This window comes from Telmatherina bonti (genome assembly GCF_933228915.1).
Source record: "Telmatherina bonti genome assembly, chromosome: 6".
Lineage (NCBI taxonomy): Eukaryota > Metazoa > Chordata > Actinopteri > Atheriniformes > Telmatherinidae > Telmatherina > Telmatherina bonti.
Genome location: NC_136624.1, coordinates 32,466,787 through 32,487,270, shown reverse-complemented (window position 1 = coordinate 32,487,270; position 20,484 = coordinate 32,466,787). Strand labels below are relative to the sequence as shown.

The 20,484-nt window shown below is 39.0% G+C and overlaps 1 protein-coding gene across 1 annotated transcript; it reads left to right on the top strand.

Moving 5' to 3' along the window:
- Positions 1 to 1,513: 1,513 nt before the first annotated feature.
- Positions 1,514 to 6,740, top strand: ccdc174 (coiled-coil domain containing 174). The gene is made up of 11 exons (XM_079241704.1): positions 1,514 to 1,616; positions 1,801 to 1,908; positions 2,033 to 2,133; positions 2,213 to 2,271; positions 2,344 to 2,497; positions 2,752 to 2,847; positions 3,257 to 3,393; positions 3,516 to 3,610; positions 3,936 to 4,083; positions 4,221 to 4,388; positions 5,825 to 6,740. Exons 1-11 carry the CDS (start codon positions 1,575 to 1,577, stop codon positions 6,391 to 6,393), a joined length of 1,677 nt encoding a protein of 558 aa, XP_079097830.1. The 5' UTR covers positions 1,514 to 1,574; the 3' UTR covers positions 6,394 to 6,740.
- Positions 6,741 to 20,484: the final 13,744 nt, after the last annotated feature.

Sequence of the window (20,484 nt, the reverse complement as noted above, 5' to 3'; positions counted from 1 at the left end):
CGTACCCCCCGGCAGAGCCCCGGCCAAGACCCAGCGGGCCCCACCTGCCCAGAGCAAAACCATCGCGGGCCGGCACCACCACGATACCAGGGGCGGGATCCCCAAGGACAAGGACACGTCCGTAGACCATCCCCCCAACAACCCCTCCCCAACACCCTCCCGCTGCTTCCTACTTCCCCAGTTTGGGGAGTGTTGGGGATGTTTTTAAAAACATGGTGGGATTAAAACTGCACACTGATGGAAACCTTAACATCTAATCAGATGCTCTCATATGATACCCAAGTCGCTCTACCTTTAAAATAACCTCTTTTATTTAGGAAACTCTTTCTTTGTATCTTTAAATAACTTCCATTATCTATCAGGATTCATATTGGTTAAAAAAGACAAAACAAAAACGTTCAATTTGATAGCAGCAGGCACTCATCTTGGAAGCAGAGGCCTATTAGTTTAAACTGATAAATGGGGGACATTTCCATGCTGTAATGTGACATCATGCTGGTCAATTGTATCTAATCTACTGACTACGGGTTACAATATTGCTGAGATGCAAATATGCAATGTTGCAAATGACCCCAGTAATAGGTTGAATGTATACATTGTGACCTATGAATGTATACATTTTACCTATTACTGGCGTAATTCGCAACATTGCATAACTGGACTCTTTGATAGTAATAAACAAAACATGTATTGAATTCCTAGCTGCCCTCATTCAAGGAGAACACAAGCTTAATGGCAACATAATGCATTAGCTTAATCTTGTATTGTTCTTCTGATTTGTCTGAAATAAAATGCAACAAAAGAGTCTGTTTAAAGTAGTCACAAATTTGCAATTGTGACCTATGATTAGACCAAAGTATTTCATTCTTTACACCACTGGCTAATGGTGTATATTATAAATGTTTTTGTGGTCCTAAACAGTACTTTAAAATCAGTAAGTTTGAGCCCTTAAAAAGCATTGCGATATTTTGAAAATAAATAGATATACTGTATATATTAGTGTACATCGATTGGTTTGCTTTTCAATGCTAATAGAACTAAACGTGTATCTTACACAGCATACTTTAAGTATCCTACACTGAGTGTTATTTGATAATGATGGAAAATGGACTTACAAAGCTAGATATGTTTATGTCCCGAACTGAAAGTCCATTAAGTTTGACCACACTTACAAAGACGGAATGTGCATTTGAGAATATAATATAAATGAATAGATAAACCGTTCTTGATCTTTTAGTTCATATTGTGTCAATATTTGCTTTTGTTCATGTCTAACTCTTGATTGTGAATACACATATTCTATCTTCATAGGCTTTCGTGGATATAATCTTAAGCCATTTTTATATAACTTCCTACAAACCTTTCTCCTTATTGAATCCAGTTATTAATTTAATATAAAGCTGAAATAAGAAAAGCAAAAACACAACATTCCCTTTCATTTCAGACTGTAGTGCAGAGCCGAGTTGTGCCAGTAGACGGCGCTGTTGTAGCATCATGCCAGTTAAACTAACCACGAAGAAGAATGCTAACGCGATAGCAACCTTCAGATTATTTTGTGGAGGGGAAAACTAATTATGGATAAAAAGAAGAAACCACTGAACGTGGCAGCGTCATCTGTGAGTTATTTGATAAGAAATGCTGTAGTTATGTGAGGTATCTTATTACATGAGGATGGGCAATGTTTAGTTAAAAAAACGAGCTAACTAGAGCTAAGCTGAAGCTAAGACGGATTTATATTGGTTTGTATGGACAATGTGGAAAGTCAGAACCTATATTATATTAATGTGTTATTTCTTACAGCTAGTAGACCTCAAAGCTGAACTGTACAGAAAACAGGAGCAGTTCAAACGAGAGAAACTCGGCCAAGAAAATTTCGATGCTGGACTCAAATCGAAATCCACAGTCAAGGTACTGTTAAGGGTTACAGTATTTATACAAATGCATATCATTCCTGTTACACACAGAATATGTGTTTACTTCTTATGACACACAGAAGACCCTTCAACCCTCTTCTCTTTGTTTACTCCCGTAGAAACCTAATATCTGGAGTAAACCAAACGCAGGTGTTTCAGCAAGAGCTGCAAAAGATGCGGAGCAACTTGCAGAGGAGCAGATCACCCTCGACACAACAAAGTGAGTCTAAAGGAGGTTTTTATATCTTCACACAGAAGTAAATACAACATATGATCTATAATTTCTCTTCTCGCAACAGGCGCAAGCTGGAGGAGAAGGCCAGACTCTATGATCAGATGTCAAAAGGAGACTTTCCAGGTTGGTGGTCTGCCTGCTATTTACAGAGTGTAGTTGCTTTATTTGTGCTAAACCTGTTTTGTACTTCATCAGATGAAGAAACAGAGGGATTGTACCTTGTTGATTTTACCCAGAAGATTATTGACAAAAAAAGAGAAACACAAGCAAAGAAGGAGATGGAAAAGGAGGATGAGGAAGGAGACCTCTCGTCACCTATCCCCCCTCCTCAGAACCCAGATGAAGAGTGGTAAAGTTTCATTAAAAAACATAAACTTTAGTTACTGTGTTGTTTAACTCATTTGCTGCCAAATACATCTGCTGTAGCAGTGGCTGGTAGCTAGAGAATTACAAATTGCATCTTTATTTATATGCAACTCAATAAAATAAACTCAGATGAACCCTAGAAACTTTGCACTACATTTATAACCCTTTGAAAATTGCATTTCTATTCATAACTATTGTCAAAATACTGTCAACATTTTATTGCCTTTTTTGTCAAAGGGTGGACTTTGTGGATGCTTTGGGACGATCTCGAAGATGCATGAAGAAAGACCTGCCAGATTTTCAGAAACTGGACCAGGATATTAAAGGAAGAAGGTAATTATCTGAGTGAATTATATAATTTAGGTTTGATTCGCAGCTTGTTGGGAATAATGTGAACCAGCAGTGTATCTTAGTGATGGACTTGGGTTTGTGGGATGCTGGAAGGAAGAGATGCAAATATGAACTACAAAGTATGAAAATTAAATGTAGCACTTTGATGAGTGAAAGTTCTGGCATAGATAAAGTATTTGGCAGCTTTTTTTAAAAAATTGTTGTGGTAATTTTTTTTGTATTCATTTCAGTTTTCAGAAATTAATAATCTAGATGAACATTTACAGGGAGAGACATTTGAAGCCTGGGCATATTGTCTAGCTTTAAAAGATGTGTTTGGCATGTTCTTTCAAAAGAAAAAAAAAATTCCAATTCTTCTTTCAAACTTGTTTTTTTTTTTTTTTTTTTGTAGAATGGTGTCATCTGACAAGACGTTACTCTCTGAGGACATGCGGCGAGAGCTGCAGAGACAAGAGTGGGAGATGGAGGAAGAGGAGGCTATGAAGAGGCCTGTCGGACCAGTCCATTATGAGGATATTCGGGCACAAGGTTGGCATCGTATCAAAACTTTTCTGCACACATTTGAACATTGATTACTAATTTTTGGCAAATACGAGGGAATAAAGTTAAAAACTTTATTTCTTTTGTTTTGTTTTTCATCTCTTTGCCAGAGGCTCGAGATCTTGGGGTGGGCTACTATGCTTTTTCTCAGGATGCAGAGCAACGCAGGAAGCAGAGAGAAACTCTGGACATGCTCAGAGACCAGGCAAGTTGCTTATTATTAAATGGAAATGGACGACTAAATGCCGGATCAGGATGTCAAACCCATAACACATAAGTCTGATCTCTTCCAGAATGCTTACCCAAATGGCTGAAATGAAGATAAGACAAAAAAACAGCATCAAGATTAAATTATTATAGAATAATTTACTATCATAGTATGTTTATTTTACATTTTAAGATAAAAAAAATTATTTCATTTGACCGACAAAGTCCATGAAAGATTTCTTTCTTAACAAGTAAATGTGATTTTTTTTTAAAAAATCTGAGCAAGTTGGAAATGTTTTTTTTTTTTTTTCTACATCATTCAGACAACAGATCAGCGCAGTAAGAGGGAACGACTGAAGGAGAAGAGGCAGGCCATCCTCCTGGCTCGGTTAGCCAAGGTGAGGCAGAGGAAGATGAAGAAGGCAAAACTGGATGGCACTGAAGAAGAGGAACAAGAGGCAGACAATCAAGGTTGGGATTTAAACCGTTAAACCGTTGAGTCTGTTTCTGCTATAAAAGAAATGTGCTTGTGATAAATGTGTGGTTCTGCTGCAGTTCAGGGATTTACAAGCTTGTTAGTAACTGGACTGTTTGAATTTTTGTGTCAGGAGAGAAAAATGAGGAGGAGGAGGAGGAAGCTGAACCAACGGGGCCCTTCCCCGTGCCTGATGAACCTCCAGAGGTCAGCATTTTGAAGCGGGTAGAAGTGGAAATTCAGGAGAGACGGGACACCAAACCAGGAGTCCCTCATGTCAGAGAATGGGACAGAGGCAAAGGTAAGCCTCATTATCTATAAGTCTGCATTGAATAGAATTAATATTATTTCATCAAGTTTTCCGTTGACTTAATATTAATTCATATTAATCGATTATGTTGTTGTATTGACTTTATTAAGTTGTATATAGAGGACACATCCCTGTCTCTTCTAATGACTCTTGAACATGCATTGTTATTTAAGAGTCGCTTTTAAAAAAAATTCAATTCAGCTTCATTTATATGGCACCATTTCCCAGCATGTGTCATTTCAGGGCATTTTACAGGCACATTGATCTGAGCCAATTCATAATAAAGAGCCTAGTTAAGGGAAACCAACACATTACATTGAATCTTGAGTTGGATCCAATCCCCCATCCTGAGCTGTACGAGGCGACGGTGGAAAGGGAAAAAAAACCTCCTTTACACACTGATCCTCCTTTCAACATACTGCTGGCAGACTCTTGTTTCACTTTGGTTGTTTCTTGTTTAAAGCTTGAAGTTGAGCCTGATAACTCGCTGTTTCATGTCAAAAATATACAGTTAATAATCTTCTTTTACTTAAATTGATTATTTTATCTGAGAAATGTACTTTTCCTGCCAAACAAGTCTCAAATCCTTTTATGTGTTTGCAGGTACATACTGTAGCATGATTTGGATTAACTTTTGCAATGCTTTTTTTTCCCCCTCATCCGTCTGCTCTGAGATCAGTAATATTCAGTAACCCTTGAAATTCTGTGTTGCTCTATGAGGCCAACACCAAGTATTTCTGTAATGCTTACATTTCCCTTTCTCTGTAGTTTAGGGGTTCTGATCCCTCTTTTAGCTGCAAGCGACTTCACGAAACATATTGAACTGCCCAAAGTTGTTAAAAACACCAGATCACAGAACATGCTGCAATGTCAGCAGTTTTCTACTTCATCAAAATTTATGTGATAATTCTTCTGTGACATACCTTCTCCATAAATCCTGAGCTTCACTGTTACTCTGTTCCTGTTTCCTTTTCAAGGGACTAGGATAAGGAACTGTTGCTCATATGATCTACATTTCCTCATAGTTAACAGTTTTAGTAATGGTGTATCCAGCAATGATGTGTGCATTGGAAAATGATTATTTTGAATTTTAAACAGAGAAAAGATGCTTAAAGAAGTCGGATTTGTTTTTGGTGGGATTGAAAACAATCTAGAAAAATCTGGCTGCTCATAAGCATTGATGAGAAGATGCTGTTAATACAGAAGCAAAAAATGTTTGTACATTTCATGCAGTATTAATTTAACTTGAAGTATTGCAGTCAGTATTTCTACTCTGAATGAAGAATGTGATGCGGAAATCTACAGCAACTGTGAAACATCCAATGAATTCCATATGTTCACTCTTAGACGGCTCCAAATGAAGTCCCATGACTGGTTTCTGATTTTTTCTTATGATTTTTCACCACTTCCTGTCTGATCTCTTCCAGAATTCATGTTCAGTGAGTGGAAATCCCGCCGCCGTGATGAACGAGACTCAGAATTCGCTCCTCCTTCTGCTTACTTTACTGATAAAAGGAGACCAAAAATAGGGAACTCTGTGGACCAGAAAAAGAAGTCCAACATGCTGTTTCAGGAGACAAAAGTTTCAGGAGGAATCTCTGAGAGCAAAGCTGAACCACAACCTCAGCCTCCAACAGTTTCTTCACCTCTTACAGCTGAACAGAATCCTCCAGTAGCCTCAGCACCTTCCCAGCCTCCGCCTGCACAGACCTCGCCACTTTCTGCTCCCCCGTTTAATCCCCACTACCCCCCTCCTCCTTTTTACCCTCCATTTCCTCCTGCCCTGCTCCCCCACTTTGCAGGTGCACCTCATGTCCTTCCTCCATTTCCACCACAGTACCCATACCAGTACCCATACCAATACCCACCCCAGTATCCAGCCCAGTATCCACCACCACCACCACCACCTGCAAGTCAAAGCCAAACTCAGGAACAGTCTGCAGCTGCTACTCAGAGTCTGGACGACATGCTGTCCTTCTACAGGAACTCTACCTGATGCCTGCTTTCTGTAGGGACAATAGAAGATGTCTGAGCTCTTTGGATTTGATCAGTATAATAGAAATCCATTATTTCTCTCCTTTTTGTGTTTATCAGTATGGAAATCAGCTGTTTTAGAGGAAAAGGGTTGAACATGGCTTGTGTTGTGTAATCTGTGCAAAGGATTGTTGGTTGTTTCAGATTTGAGTTGCAGTATGAATACATCCACCAGGTGGTGCTGTTCACCTTTGCAGGTGACGCTGCAGTGATTTTTACATGAGATGAGTCCATGCTGCCTTCACTGAAATGATCAGTAAAGGTCTTTTACTTTCACTGTTTTCTCTCATCTTGTGTATAAAAACGCAATCAGGCTTCCCATGCTTAGTAGCTGAAACTAAAAAATAAACATTTTTCTTGAAATTGAAAGCTTCTGAATGAGTGATTTGTGCTGTCTCCATTTACAAACTGAACAATCCATGTTGCCATGTTGTCTTCTTAAACAACTTGTTTAGCAGGTGAAGGGTTTTAAACAATGGTGTGATTGGTCATTTTCATATTTCTTACTTTAAAAAATAAAACGAAACCTGGATGGGAGAAATGTTTATTTAAAGCAGGCTTTTAATACATTACAATAATATCTGTAAGAAATCTCTAATGGCCTGGCGACCTGTCCACGGTGTACCCTGCCTCTCTCTGGGATTGCTGGGAAAGGCTCCAGCTTCCCTGCAACCCTTTATTGGAACATGTGGTTAAGAAAATCAATGAATCTGTAAAAAATATTAGAAAACATTATTTCAGACATTTTCACCTGCTTTAAGCAGCTGGGATGGACTCCAGCTACCCTGTTAAACTGAATTGTTTTAGTTGTAAAGTCTCCCATTCTGGGTACAAACTTGACAGTCCGACCATCCTTCACAGGGCAAACTCAGACCCAAACAACCATTCCTGCACACTCAGCTCTATGGCCAGTTTAGATTCCCCAGCTGACCTGATGTGCATGCTTTTAGACTGGGAGGAAGCCAGAATAGCCCTGTGATGGACTGGTGAGCTGTCCAGGGTGTACCCTGCCTTTCACCCAAAGAGCCAGCTGGGATTGGTTCCAGCTTCCCTGCGACCCTGAATTGGATTAGGCGGTTTGGAAAATGAATGAATGAAGCCAGAATACCATACAGAGTTTATAACACTGCAAAGTATAAACTGGTAATAACTTATTAAACTCTCTCCAGCCCTTTAAGAACTTCACTGTAACATTATGAGGACAACTTCAAATACTACTGAGTGCATTTAGTGAAGGCTTATCCAAGTTTTAGTTCATCCACAGAACAATGATTTAATAAAGCTGGAAGAGTTATAGAAAAAGAGGAGAAAGTATACATCAGTTTAACATTGAATCAATGCCAATAAGGGATTATAGCTGCATTTAAAAAAAAAAAAAAAAAAGTTCTTCATTCAGTTATGGTTCAACTTCCCAGTAGGTCTATAGACAGTGACCTGCGTGTTTTTATATGTTTTGTTTTATAATATTGAAATCTACTCAACCATGCTGGAAGAAAAAAAAATCTATACAATCCTAGATTGCAGTGCATCACTTTACTTTTTTTTTTTTTTTTTAATCATCTTGGATACTATGTTGATATTCAGAGTACATATGCACAGTCGATTAGCCTAGAGACCCTGTTAGTCCTGAGACATAACAAGAGGGGAACTATGCAGGGGTGGACGGCGGCCAGAAGGATCTTGAACTACAACCTGACTGCAAATTAAACACCAGATCACCCATCACCCTCTCAGATACTTGACTCTTTTCTCTCAGTAGCACAATGGGTCTTTTGGCTCCTAATGTGTTTTGCGGAAGAGGTTTATTTTCCTGATGTGGTAGTTTGTCGGCTCCTTTGTGACTTTAAAGATGTTTTCTCCCGTCTTTGTTGCTGTTCTGGCAGAATCAGCCACACAGAGCATTTCAGCACAGTTTTTCTGGCTGATGCATGAACCATATATGAGTTTACAATATGTGCTTAATAAGACATTAAATGTCTGTTAGATTAAAACCATTGTTTTCATATTAAAACAATATTTTAGTCGCAAATTACTCTTCAGAAGACGCAGAAGGCGATTATTTCACTTCAGTCTGATGGTCCTCACAAAGTCATTTGAACTATTGTTCAAAGCAGTGAAAAATAATCTCCTTGGGTAGCTGCAGTCATTTAATTTTCATCACAATGAAGTAGTTTGTAGAGCAACAAAATTAAACTAGTTTCTCCAACACTGGTGAGAGTCATAGGAGTGACTTTAATCCAGATTGATTTGTAGTTTATGATCAAATTTCAGTGAGTAGTTAATCCACCTCAGTTGTGCACAAATGTTAGCATGCTGAAGGTGTAAATGTAAATACATTTACTGAAATATTTTATCGAGTTTAAGAAATTTTGTACTTGTTCAGTTCGTGTTTTCACTATTTCACTGTTTTTTACTCAGATATAAGGGAAAATAGAGTCTTACTTTTGTCTTTAGGCTTTTTGGCCTTCACTGCATGTCACTATTTGGAAGATGAAGAAAAGAAGCAGCGAGTGGGGACAACATGCATCAAAGGATTCTTGTCAGAAACAAACTCAGGTAAAATGAGGAAAAAGATGTAGAACATCTGCTAAAAATGAGTCTGCAGCTTCAGCAGAATGGTCATCGAGCTGAATATTAGCATGTTAATGGTGACATTTAGCTGGCTTTGTCTGAAGTGTGTATGAAGGCATAATAGTATCTATGTCCAAGGCTACACACACACACACACACACAAGTAGTCAGACAACTCTCTTTCACTGTATGGTGAGTGGAAAACATGCTGTTATTTGTTTTCATTTCAACCAAACCATCAGCTGTAGATGTGGTGACATCCAACAGTTAATTTGCTGATTGCACTTTAATGTTTATTATGTACAAATTTAAGACGCCTGAGGTTTGATCTGATTACAACCATCCATTTTCACACCTGATCAGCATCTTTGGTTCATGTTTTGCAGAAAGGCTGCTTCTGAAGACAAAAAGGTTTTAAAATGTGCACGTGCTGCATGCACATCCTACTGAAGCCGCACTGCTGAACGTTAGAGTTTCACCTTTTGGTGCCCCCTAATGAAAGCTTAATCGCATCCATCTTGCATCCTGTCACTTTTCTGAGCGCTCTCCAGCCATTATAAGTCAGTACAATGTTAATTTTTGTCTTATCTCTTGCCTTGTCACTTTCCCGATTAACTGTCTTCTCTTTCTTGTATAATGTCCTCTTGTATTTCTTTTCTATATAATTAAAGTGCAATTTTTCAGCCTTGAGACGCTGCAAGGCAATGGCAGCTCCAGGAATATGCATAATGAATGCCAGTGCACCATCAAAGAAGCACAAAGATTTAAGGTCGGAAATTCATGTCCAGTGGCCGGTGGCTGACTGTGAATAAAACAGGTGCTTCCCTGAATAATTCACATTTATAAAAGTGTCTGTTTCATGCATTTGTCAGCTTGTCTGTACACTGTTTCTCATTTGTTTTACATTGATCAATCAGGCAAAGAGGAAAAAAAAAAAAGTCTTTCATTATCACTGATTAGGGACAGCGTTGTGTCCTACAGACAGATCCGCCCTACTCTTATGGATCAGCTACAGTAAAAATTGATTTCTGCATTTTAAAGTGGCACTTTCATTTTGCTGTGGAAAAGCAAAATGACAACCTGCCATTTTAATGTGGGAAAATAAATTATCTTTAGTGTGTAGAAGATCCTTTTGATAATAAGACTGTAATTTTACACCTTCTTTTTGATTTTACAAAAACATCTGCTTAATGAACAGTCCATCATGCACCATTTAGAAATATCTACCAGACAAAGCAGGTTGTTACAGTGCAGCTAACAAAGCTTTGTATTCTTAAGGTTATAAGCTCAACAAGCTATCGCCTACTTTGTGATGTTGGGTCATGTCAATGCAGTTACGCTGAGATAAAAGGGAAACAAAGGAGGCTAAGCCAATGAACTGGTTTGGGTATCCTCTCTACCACCAAAATTAAACTTCCAACATGGCGAGATCAAATAAATCCCTTCCCTGTGGGATTTATTCAAGGGATCGAGTAAATCCCACAGGGGTTCAGATCACGTAAAGGTCTCATGCTGACTTATTTCTTGTAGTATGAATCTTATCTGGATTGTTTTTGTACCAATCCTTTTTTTTAAAGCATGTGCACAAAAAGAAGCTTTCACTTGTGTCCAATAAAGAAGCCATTAAAATACTTACGTTTGATGTAGATAGCGACCAATATGTCTTGTTTCTACTAACTCTGTAATCAAATTAATCAGTCTGACCAGATTAGACAACAGAAACTTAATTCAATTACTTGGAAATGTGTTTTTAAAAATCTTTTTCCTACGTTGAAAGATATGTTATATGACTTTGCAAATCTTTTTTTTTCTTGGAGAACTTAATTGTTAGAATTGTTTGACATAAAATCTGCTCAGTTTTTCTTCTTTTTTTTAAATTGACATGCAGACGCTTCTTGTGCTTGTTTGTAAAAGTATAAACGACAGTATAAAATATAATACTTTCAACAGACTTTTTACTATTTTTACTCTGTTTTTTTTTTTTTTTTTTACCAAGAATCAACTCACCAATTTCTGGCACAACTCCAACAGGGCCCAGATGTGCTTTGAGCTCAGACAACATACTCCTCCATGAGAGGTTTGTAATCCATTAGGCAGTTTTATGATGCTGAGTTTCAATGGCACAGCTGGGGACTGAACTCACAAACTGGAGAAGGGAATCAAACTCATAAATTGTCGACCCCAAGGTAGACTTAATGCAAGTACAAGTTCAGGAAGCAGAATGAAGGTTTTCAAACCAAACCTTCATCCAGGAGCGCTACAGCTGATCTGAAGATACAAGAATTTAAAGTTATGGAATTTCTTCTGATCAGTTCATGCTGGGAATGTCATAATGGTGGCGGTGGTGTGGACCCAAAAGCAGGAGAGCGGAGCCAGGCTTGCAGAGATAAGAGACAAAACAAAAAGGTAGAAAGAACGGACACTAGAAAGTTCCACAGGGAACAAAGGATAAGTTAACACAATGATCCAGTGACAGGGAACAGAAACCCAGGAGTATATATACACACACACACACACACACACACACACACACACACACACACACACACACACACACACACACACACACACACACACACACATAACAAGACACAGGTGAAATGATTCAACTAATGAGACCATGTGAGCTAATGAACAAGAACACAAAACTGGAAACCACACATAAAGGAACGAGGAAAACAAACTAAAACAGGAAACTAGAACTCAGGAACAAAACAGGAAACCAAGACCAAAAACACAGAACATGACAGGGAACAGTGCTGGTTCAGGGATCCATTTTCATGCAAATGACATACTTGTTTCTACTTAGATAAAATGATGGCCTGTTACATAGAAAATGTAATCATCCATCTTTACAGTAGCATCATGAAATCCTCAAAAATCTGACCATAATTTATACCATAAGATTTGGGAAGATACTAAACACAGAGACTTTTTTTTTTTTCTTTTTTTTTTTAAGCAAAACACACTTGACGCCTTTAATTTTCTTTTCTAATGTAGCAACCATTCAAAACATACATATCTGGAACAAGCCTGTAGTAGTCCCTCAAGAAGTGGGTATACTCTATTTTCTTTTTTTTTTAAAGTGGGTGCAGGCGAGGCTGCTCGACATATACACATCTTTATTATGTCTATGTGTAACCAGAATTGGCTGAACCTTAATTTATTAATTCCACAAAATCTGGATAAATGCTAATGTACCTGAAGGGATCTTACAAATCACTGTCATTCAATTTAAGATAGAAACCCCTCCTCGATGTCTTCTTCTTGCGATCTCTCTATAAATTCCTTAAGCCCCGTATATCCCTCCCCTTTTATATAATCTTCCTGTCAGAAAGGTGGGTGGCATTATTATTTAATCATTTTGCCATCCCAACCCATCGTATTGTTTTGCAAACTCTTTTTGCAAATGTTTATTCTCACTATAAAAACAGCATGTATATGTTAATAATGACAAGACGACTGTGGCATGTCGATGGTTGTGGAGAGATAATTCGGAGTCACCGTTCTTAGCAGAAATTCTGTTATTTCTCATAAGGATTGAAGTGGGCACGTTGACGTTGGGATTAATTTATTTTGTTTCCTTCTGCCTTCGGGAAGGAAATTAAATGGAGGCTATATATATATATATATATATATATATATATATATATATATATATATATATATATATATATATATATATATATACACTATTCACAAAAAGTTAGGGATATTCAGCTTTTGGGTGAAATTTCACAACAAGCCTAAAATGCATTCAAACCTGTACAGGTGAACTTAATGTGATCTTCTCTAAGCTTTTAAATGCACATGTCCAACTGTTAAATGTTTCAATAAATTTTGCACAAGTTGCTGTTCTCTAACAAGGAGCTTAACGGCAAGAATCACGGCAGGTGTGTGATCCTTGAATTGACCAATAAATGTCCTGGTTCAATTAGAGCTGGTGTTTAAACAGTTGTCCTCATCATGCTGTTCACATTTTGACATCATGAGACCAAGACGACACCTAACAATGGAACAACAGTCCCTTGCCATTGCGATGCTTCAAACAGGACGTTCTCAGACAGAAGTGGCCACTGAGCTTGGAGTGTCACAGAGTGTCATCAGCAGGTTGCAACAGAGATATGGAGAGACTGGAAGAGTCACAGAAAGGCCTAGAAGTGGACGTCCTTTGGCCACATCCCGTGCTGATGACCGCTACATTGTGAACACTGCCCTGAGAAACCGGATGATGAATGCCACTCAACTCCAGGCACGTTTAAGAGAGGTGAGAGGCACCCAAGTGTCACGTCAGACCATTCGAAACCGTTTACATCAGCGCGGTCTGCGTGCTAGACGACCTGCACGGGTACCTGACCACACCACCAGGCACAGGCATCATCGTCTTGCATGGGCCAGGGAGCATTTACGCTGGACGAGGAACCAGTGGGCCTCAGTGCTGTTCTCTGATGAAAGTCGATTCACACTGAGCAGAAATGATGGCCGGTAACGATGTTGGAGACGTCAGGGAGAGCGCTATGCATCAGCCACTGTTGTCACCAGGCCAGCTTTTGGTGGTGGCGGTGTTACAGTGTGGGCAGGGGTATCCACTTGGTACAGAACTGCCCTACACTTTGTGAATGGTACAGTGACAAGCCCATACTACCTGAATAACATCATTAATCCAGTGATTGTGCCCCTACATGAACAGCACAGGCCTAATTTCATCTTCATGGACGACAATGCTCCTGCTCATCGAGGCCGCATCATCAGGGAACGGCTGTTGGAGACTGGTGTACCTCAAATGGAATGGCCTGCACTCTCTCCAGACCTGAATCCCATTGAAAACCTGTGGGATCAGCTGAGCCGTCGTGTAGAGGCTCGAAACCCTGCACCCCAGAACCTCAATGACCTGAAGGCTGCCCTTCAAGAAGAGTGGGATGCCATGCCTCAGCAGGCAATAAGTTGCCTTGTGAACAGCATGAGACGTCGTTGTCAAGCTGTAATTGATGCTCAAGGGCACATGATGAGATATTGAGACGTTCAAATTTTTTGTTGTGGTGTAACTACCATTGTTGTTACCTTTTGTGTTGAATGAATTTTTTGAGATGAGGAAATCAGTAGTGCATCCTTCTACTTAAATGTCTTACTTTTATGATATTATATCACTGTAGCATGAACATATTGCATTTTCCATAAATTTCACCTGAAAGCCAACTATCCCTAACTTTTTGTGAGTAGTGTATATATATATATATATATATATATATATATATATATATATATATATATATATATATGTATATGTATATTCTCTGCATGCCCTTACCTTATTTGTAAAATAGTTGTAAAATAGCTGTATTTCTACTTTTCTATCATTATTCAGTGTTATTATTATTACTTTTATTATTCAGCACCTTATCACCAAAACAAGTTCCTAGTCTGTGAATTGTTCAAAGTCAGTGGCAATTAAAGTCTTTCTGATTCTGAATCAAAAGATAACGGAGCTGCTGGCTAACTGCACCAGTCTGGCACTGGTAACATTAGCTGAGCTGCTGGTTGACATACATTCGTGGGGACATCTGTAACTGTAAAAGCAGCATCATAGGGGCTTTAGAAGTGGGTATACTCAATGATAACTGGAAAGTAAGTGGATATACCCACATATACCCAAGACTGCATGGTTGGTTTCCAGTTTTGCCGTTTGTCTGATGTGCTTTTTTTCTTTAGTTTTTGTCTTGTCTAGTTACAAAAAGATGAGTGAAACATGTTATATTGACAGTATCATAATGCACAAGTAATGCGGAAGTAAGATGATGATTAGTTGGGTAAACTTTTGAGTTAACTGATTCAACCTTTTCACATCATGGCAGTGTGTCCACAGGGTGGACATTACTGCCTCATCATCCCACACTGATTAACCTGAGTACTGTTTTGCTGCTGCAGGCTTCTTTAATGGTTCTTCAGTGAATAGACTCTTACTGGTGTGTATCGCCACCTCCACATGGTGAGAGAATGCTCTTCATGGAGCCTCTGGTCTCTCGGTCAGTACCACCCTGTGGTGAGCTGTAATGAGTTGCTGAGCATAATGACAGATAATGTTGCCACGACCATTGAGCTCCTCTTGCCATGAGGCTGTAATGTTGCTCCTGCTGCGTTGTGTTAAACAGCCACATGTAAAACAGACTGGTGCCAGTGAGCTAGATGGCAGGCCTGCTGCAATGTCGCGTCACAAGCAGATGGATCGGGGAAAGAGGACAAAGGCTCATAGAGTTTGTAATGGCAGCATTTGGCTGCAGTTCCTAACACAACTTGGGGTAGCTATGCTCTATGTTGTAAATAATTTTCTTTCTCTCCTTTTTTTTAACTACCTGTTTTTAGGACTATCTGTATTATTTTATTGCTAATTTAATCTTTTTTGATACTGGTTACGTTGTGAAGGATAACATTTGATTTGTTATTATATAAACAAGCTACATGGTTGTTCGGTATTCATATTTTTTATAGAGTAAAAGTGAAAAAAATGTAAAATACTCACCCCAAATAAAATTTATATGTTTAAAACACTGCAAATGTGGAAGTAGAATTACTGTAACGAACATGTACATGTCATGAAACAGGTCTTATATAAAAACTGGCAGCTCTTTACAATACTGGAAACAAAAGTCAAATTCTGCTTACATGCTATAATGCATCAGTGTAAACGACATACACAACATACCTGGTACAAAGGCAGTTGTTTGTTAACAAAATGGGCTCCGTTACTGGGAAACGCCTTAGGGGTGAATCTGAAAGTAATGGGTAAATAACTGGTACTTATCCATAATGTCCCCTTGCTTATGTTGTTCTCCCTCTCAGATGTAAGTCACTTTGGACAAAAGTGTCTGCTAAATGACTGTAGAATAGAATAGAATAGAATAGAACTTATTGGGCTGCATGATGATGTAGTGATTAGCACTGTGGCATCACAGCAAGAAGGTTGCTGGTTCAATCCTCAGCTTGGGGGAGGCTTGAGTTTGCATGTTCTACCCGTGTTTACGTGGGTTCTCTATGGGTACTCCGACTTCCACCCAGCATCCAAACATGTTCAGTTAATTGGTTACTCTAAATTGTCCCTAGGAGTGAGTGTGAGTGTGAATGGCTGTTTGTCTCTTTGTGTGGCCCTGTGATGGACTGATGATCTGTCCAGGGTGTACCCTGCCTCTCTGGGATAGGCTCCAGCTCCCCTGCAACCCTAGATCGGACTAATAGATACTTAACCAGTACTTACTGGTGACTACAAACACCAGGATTATTAGGGAACACCTATCCTTCGTGGTCACCTGTAAGTACTGGTTAAGTATCTATTAGTGCTTGATTGATCCCTTTTTTGGTTTCTCTGGTAACGGAGCAGTAGTTCCCTAATAAGTCTGTAAGTACTGGTTAATTACCAATTACTTTCAGATTTACCCCGAAAATGTTCCCTCTTAAAAAAAAGCACATTCTGTGTCCAGAATTGTAAAGTGTTAACAAAAAACTGTCCTTGCACCAGTTATGTTGGGACGTCGCTAACGTTCTTTGCACTGGTGCGACATAGCATGTAAGCTATGACTTTGACTGCTGTATCTGTTAAATGTGGTACAAATCTAAATTTACAGTCAGAAGCTTTTCTTGTGAGTCAAATGCAAATAACTCAAATTCTTGACAAATTCCCTTTAAAAAAAAAATGAAATGAACAAAATGCAAATATATTCCCCTGTTAGACAGAGCAAAAGATAAAGACTGATTGAATAGAGCAGAATCTGCAACATAATTATTTTCAATGATCCTGTGCAAACAAGCATTAGTCTGTGTGCTAAGGTGACAGTTGCAAGGGCAAAAACTTCCTTTTAACTTCCTGTACCAGGAAGAATCTCAGATGGTTCTCATGAACTTGTTTTATTGTTTTCGGCTTGATTTTGTTAATCCACTGTCAGTGCTCACCTTTGTTAGTTTACTTCCTGTCTTTGTTCTGTTTCCTGATGTACACACCTGTTTGTAATCATTGTTTACTTATCTTGTATACATACAAGATAAGTATGTATACATGTTTCAGTTGTCCGTTCCTTGTGACCAGCTTTATTTCCTTGTGGATGTATGAATGGATGTGAGCATATGACCTCGGTTGGTTCCCTGTTTATTTCCTTTTGTCTCGCCCATTTTTTTTTCTGTGCCTAACTGAGTGATTGCAAAGTTTTGTGTAAAATCTGACAGCTGGATTTAAGTTTCAGCCTGTTTTAAACCGTTTGTTTCAGTGTCGTCTGGTTACCCATCACTGTAACTTTAAAAATAATTCTGTTTCATTGAGGGGGGATTATTTTGCAAGAGTATGGCAGGGACTAGAGGAGGAAAATACAGATTAAACAAACAAAATTATGTTAAGAACTTGTGCTGAAAATAAAATTATAGAAAGGCCTACAAAGAAAACCATTTTAACCCTAAAATAAAAAGTTTCAGAATCTGAATCTGTGAATAGTTCCCGACAATGCACTGAAATAAAACCTGAACAGTTTGTGTAATCATAATCCTCTCTGTTTTCTGTAACAGTTTCCTCCAGTGATGAACTATAATTAGTTTTTCGAGGCAAAAATGGCTTCCAATGAATTAATTTCTTAAAGTTGACTTAAATAAGCAAACAAATGTGTTTGAGATGCTGAGGCGTGTTAAGTGTATACGTGTGTGTTCAGCTGTGTGAGCTCGGCAGGCTGTTTGTCTCCTGGGCAGCATATGTGTCGTCTGACAGCACCCCTCCTCCCCCTCACCAGGCTGGATAAAGATATTAGCCGGGCACTGTTGACACTGAATCCACACTCGTAATGGCCTCATAAATTTAGCTCATGTGAAAGAGAAAAAGGGAGTGAAAAGGAAGGAAAGGGACTGTGGACTCATTGGCAGTCCACTCATTTCTTGCCTCCTGTGAACCTGCTCTTAACACAGTCCTGCAAGTTAAAGCTTCATGCTCATGTTTACATGGCAGTTATGAGTCTTAATTCGTTTTTTATTTTCAGCCAATGGTCAAACTGTTTCAGGTTGAAGACTACTTCATGCTTTACAGGTGACAGTCCAGCTTAAGCCAGTATTATATTTGTGTTTTTACGCTCATCTTTTCCTGATGCAGCAGTTGTGAGCATACGTTCATTTGCCGGTGCGCCACATTTGTTACCAGAGGATTCTAGGGGCCACACTGGAGAGTTCGATAAGAGTTGCCAAACTTGTAAGACGTAAACAAAACGACAAGCATGACAACTGTTGAGGTTAGTATTTAGTTAGTTTTTAAGTAAAACTAAGTAAAACCTGTTGCAGTAAAACAGACTGCAACAGGTAGATCCATCCTCAGAACTTACATTTAGTCAAGCAGATCTCTGCACTGCCCCCTAGTGGTTACTAGTGCCCCCTAGCATATAACAGCTTGCAAGCGTTTAGCATTAGTTTTATGTTTGAGAACAAGCACAAACAATGCTTCAAACAAATTAATGAATTTTAAAAAAAAAGGAAGAATTTGAAGCAACCATGATAATAATGTGCATTATTAAAACGAGTGCTTTTCATTTAGGAGAAGCATTAATTGTAGAAATAGTAATAGATTAAATAAGTAGTTTAATAAGTAATTTAAGCCTTACTGTCAGATGGAGGCTCTAAAGTTTTTTTTTTCTTCTTTTTGTCAGTGAGCTTCATTTTATCAATAATGATGTCTGAATCAACTCCCAAAGTACTTGGATTTTGAGGATTAGATTTTATTAGTGGTAAAATAGATATTAGTTGTAACTTGGATGGGTGTGCTCCAACTACAGGGGAATCACCCTCCTCAGCCTCCCCGTAAGGTCTATTCAGGGGTCCTGGAGAGGAGGGTCCATCAGACAGTCAAATATCGGATTGAGGAGGTGCAGTGCAGTTTTTGTCCCACAGTCGTGGAACAGCGGACCACCTCTTTGGGGTCCTGGGATGGGAGTTTGCCCAACCAGTCTGCTTTGTGGACCTGGAGAAGCTGTTCGACATGTTCCCTGTAGACTCCTGTGAGGGGTACTCTGGGAGGATGGGGTGCCAGACCCCCTTGTATGAGCTGTCCAGTCCCTGTATGACATATGTCAAAGCTTGGTCCGCATTCCCGGTAGTAAGTCAGATTTGTTTCCAGTGAGGGTTGGACTCCGCCAAGGCTGCAAGAACAAGGAACAAGGAGGTGTTCCGGGCACGTCCCTCTGGGAGGAGACCCCGGGGGAGACCCAGGACACGCTGGAAGGATCTCTCTGCCTGCCTGGGTACGCGCCCCCCCCCCCCCCCCCCCCCTCGCAGATTTGGCAATTGTGGCTGGGGAGAGGAAAGTCTGGGCTTCCTTGCTTAGGCTGCTGCCCCAGCGACCTGACCCCAGATAAGTGGCAGAAAATAGATGGACGGATAACTTGGATGATGAGTCTGTGTCAAAAGCTCACTAATGATTAACTCATTATGTTTCAAAGTCATCTAAAGCCCATTTTCACATGATGCTTGAATCTGTTGATATTGATTGTCAAGTATTTTATGTTAACATGCAACAACTTTATAAGTAAGTGGTCTGAAAAGGTTTAGAGGCAATTCTTATTTTAGGATTTAGAGGAACATTAAGTGTGTTGAGGGGTTTTCTATCTAGCCACAATCTATAATTTATAAATGACAAATTTATAAAAAAGGTTACAACTCAGTAAAAACTGTCATTTCCGTAACCCAAAACTAAAACTTAGTTTTCTAACTTTATTCAGAAGTCTTGTGACCTACATGTCAGTGAGCTCCATTAGATGAATAAGTAAAACTGTGGTTAGTGTTGTGAAGTTAAGTCATTGATAATGATATGTGACAGTCAGTGACTTTGCCTAAATTAGATGCTGTAAAGGGAAGAAGCAGTGTTTCTTGGCAGCAAAGATGTCACTCTTAGTCCTGCCACGTATCCTACAGCTAGTATTGATTGTTAGATCCTGAGGCTGTTAAGGGGCTGCTTGCATCTCAATGTGTCCTTCAGTGGAAGATTAATGTTGTTGCTAAAAAACAGACTATCACTCCCCACATTTCTCTTCATTATTAATGAAACCTAAATAGCCCTTTGTCAGATCAAAGTAAACCTCTGAATTAACACAAACAGCAGTTTCATCAGCGATACCAAACTTTATCCTAAATCAGTTGGAAACAAAAACTTGGAAAAGGTTCAGATGTAATCTTAACATGTATAACCTTGCTGGAAATGTGCTAAATTACACATTATGCCTTCAGTTAACATAAGAGTATATGCTTAGAAATATAAAATAAGTGGCCTGCAGAACACCATCCATCAGTTTGTGGACTATGTTTTTAAAGATTTAAGTATACCAAACGTCCCAGTGTAACCAGACAAGCAGGAGGACTATTAAGTAAAATTCCAACTAGAATGAACTCTTGTTCATCTATCGTAAATATCACCAGTAAACAAAAGAAATGGCAGTTATGTCTTCTTCTTAGTAATAATAATAATAATAATAAT

Bases quoted from the DNA above. Each gene is read 5' to 3' on its own strand.
- ccdc174 (XM_079241704.1), top strand. From the start codon at position 1,575: ATGGATAAAAAGAAGAAACCACTGAACGTGGCAGCGTCATCT. The intron at 1,909-2,032 runs GTACTGTTAAGG...TTACTCCCGTAG, and splicing joins AATCGAAATCCACAGTCAAG to AAACCTAATATCTGGAGTAA. The intron at 4,084-4,220 runs GTTGGGATTTAA...TTTTTGTGTCAG, and splicing joins ACAAGAGGCAGACAATCAAG to GAGAGAAAAATGAGGAGGAG.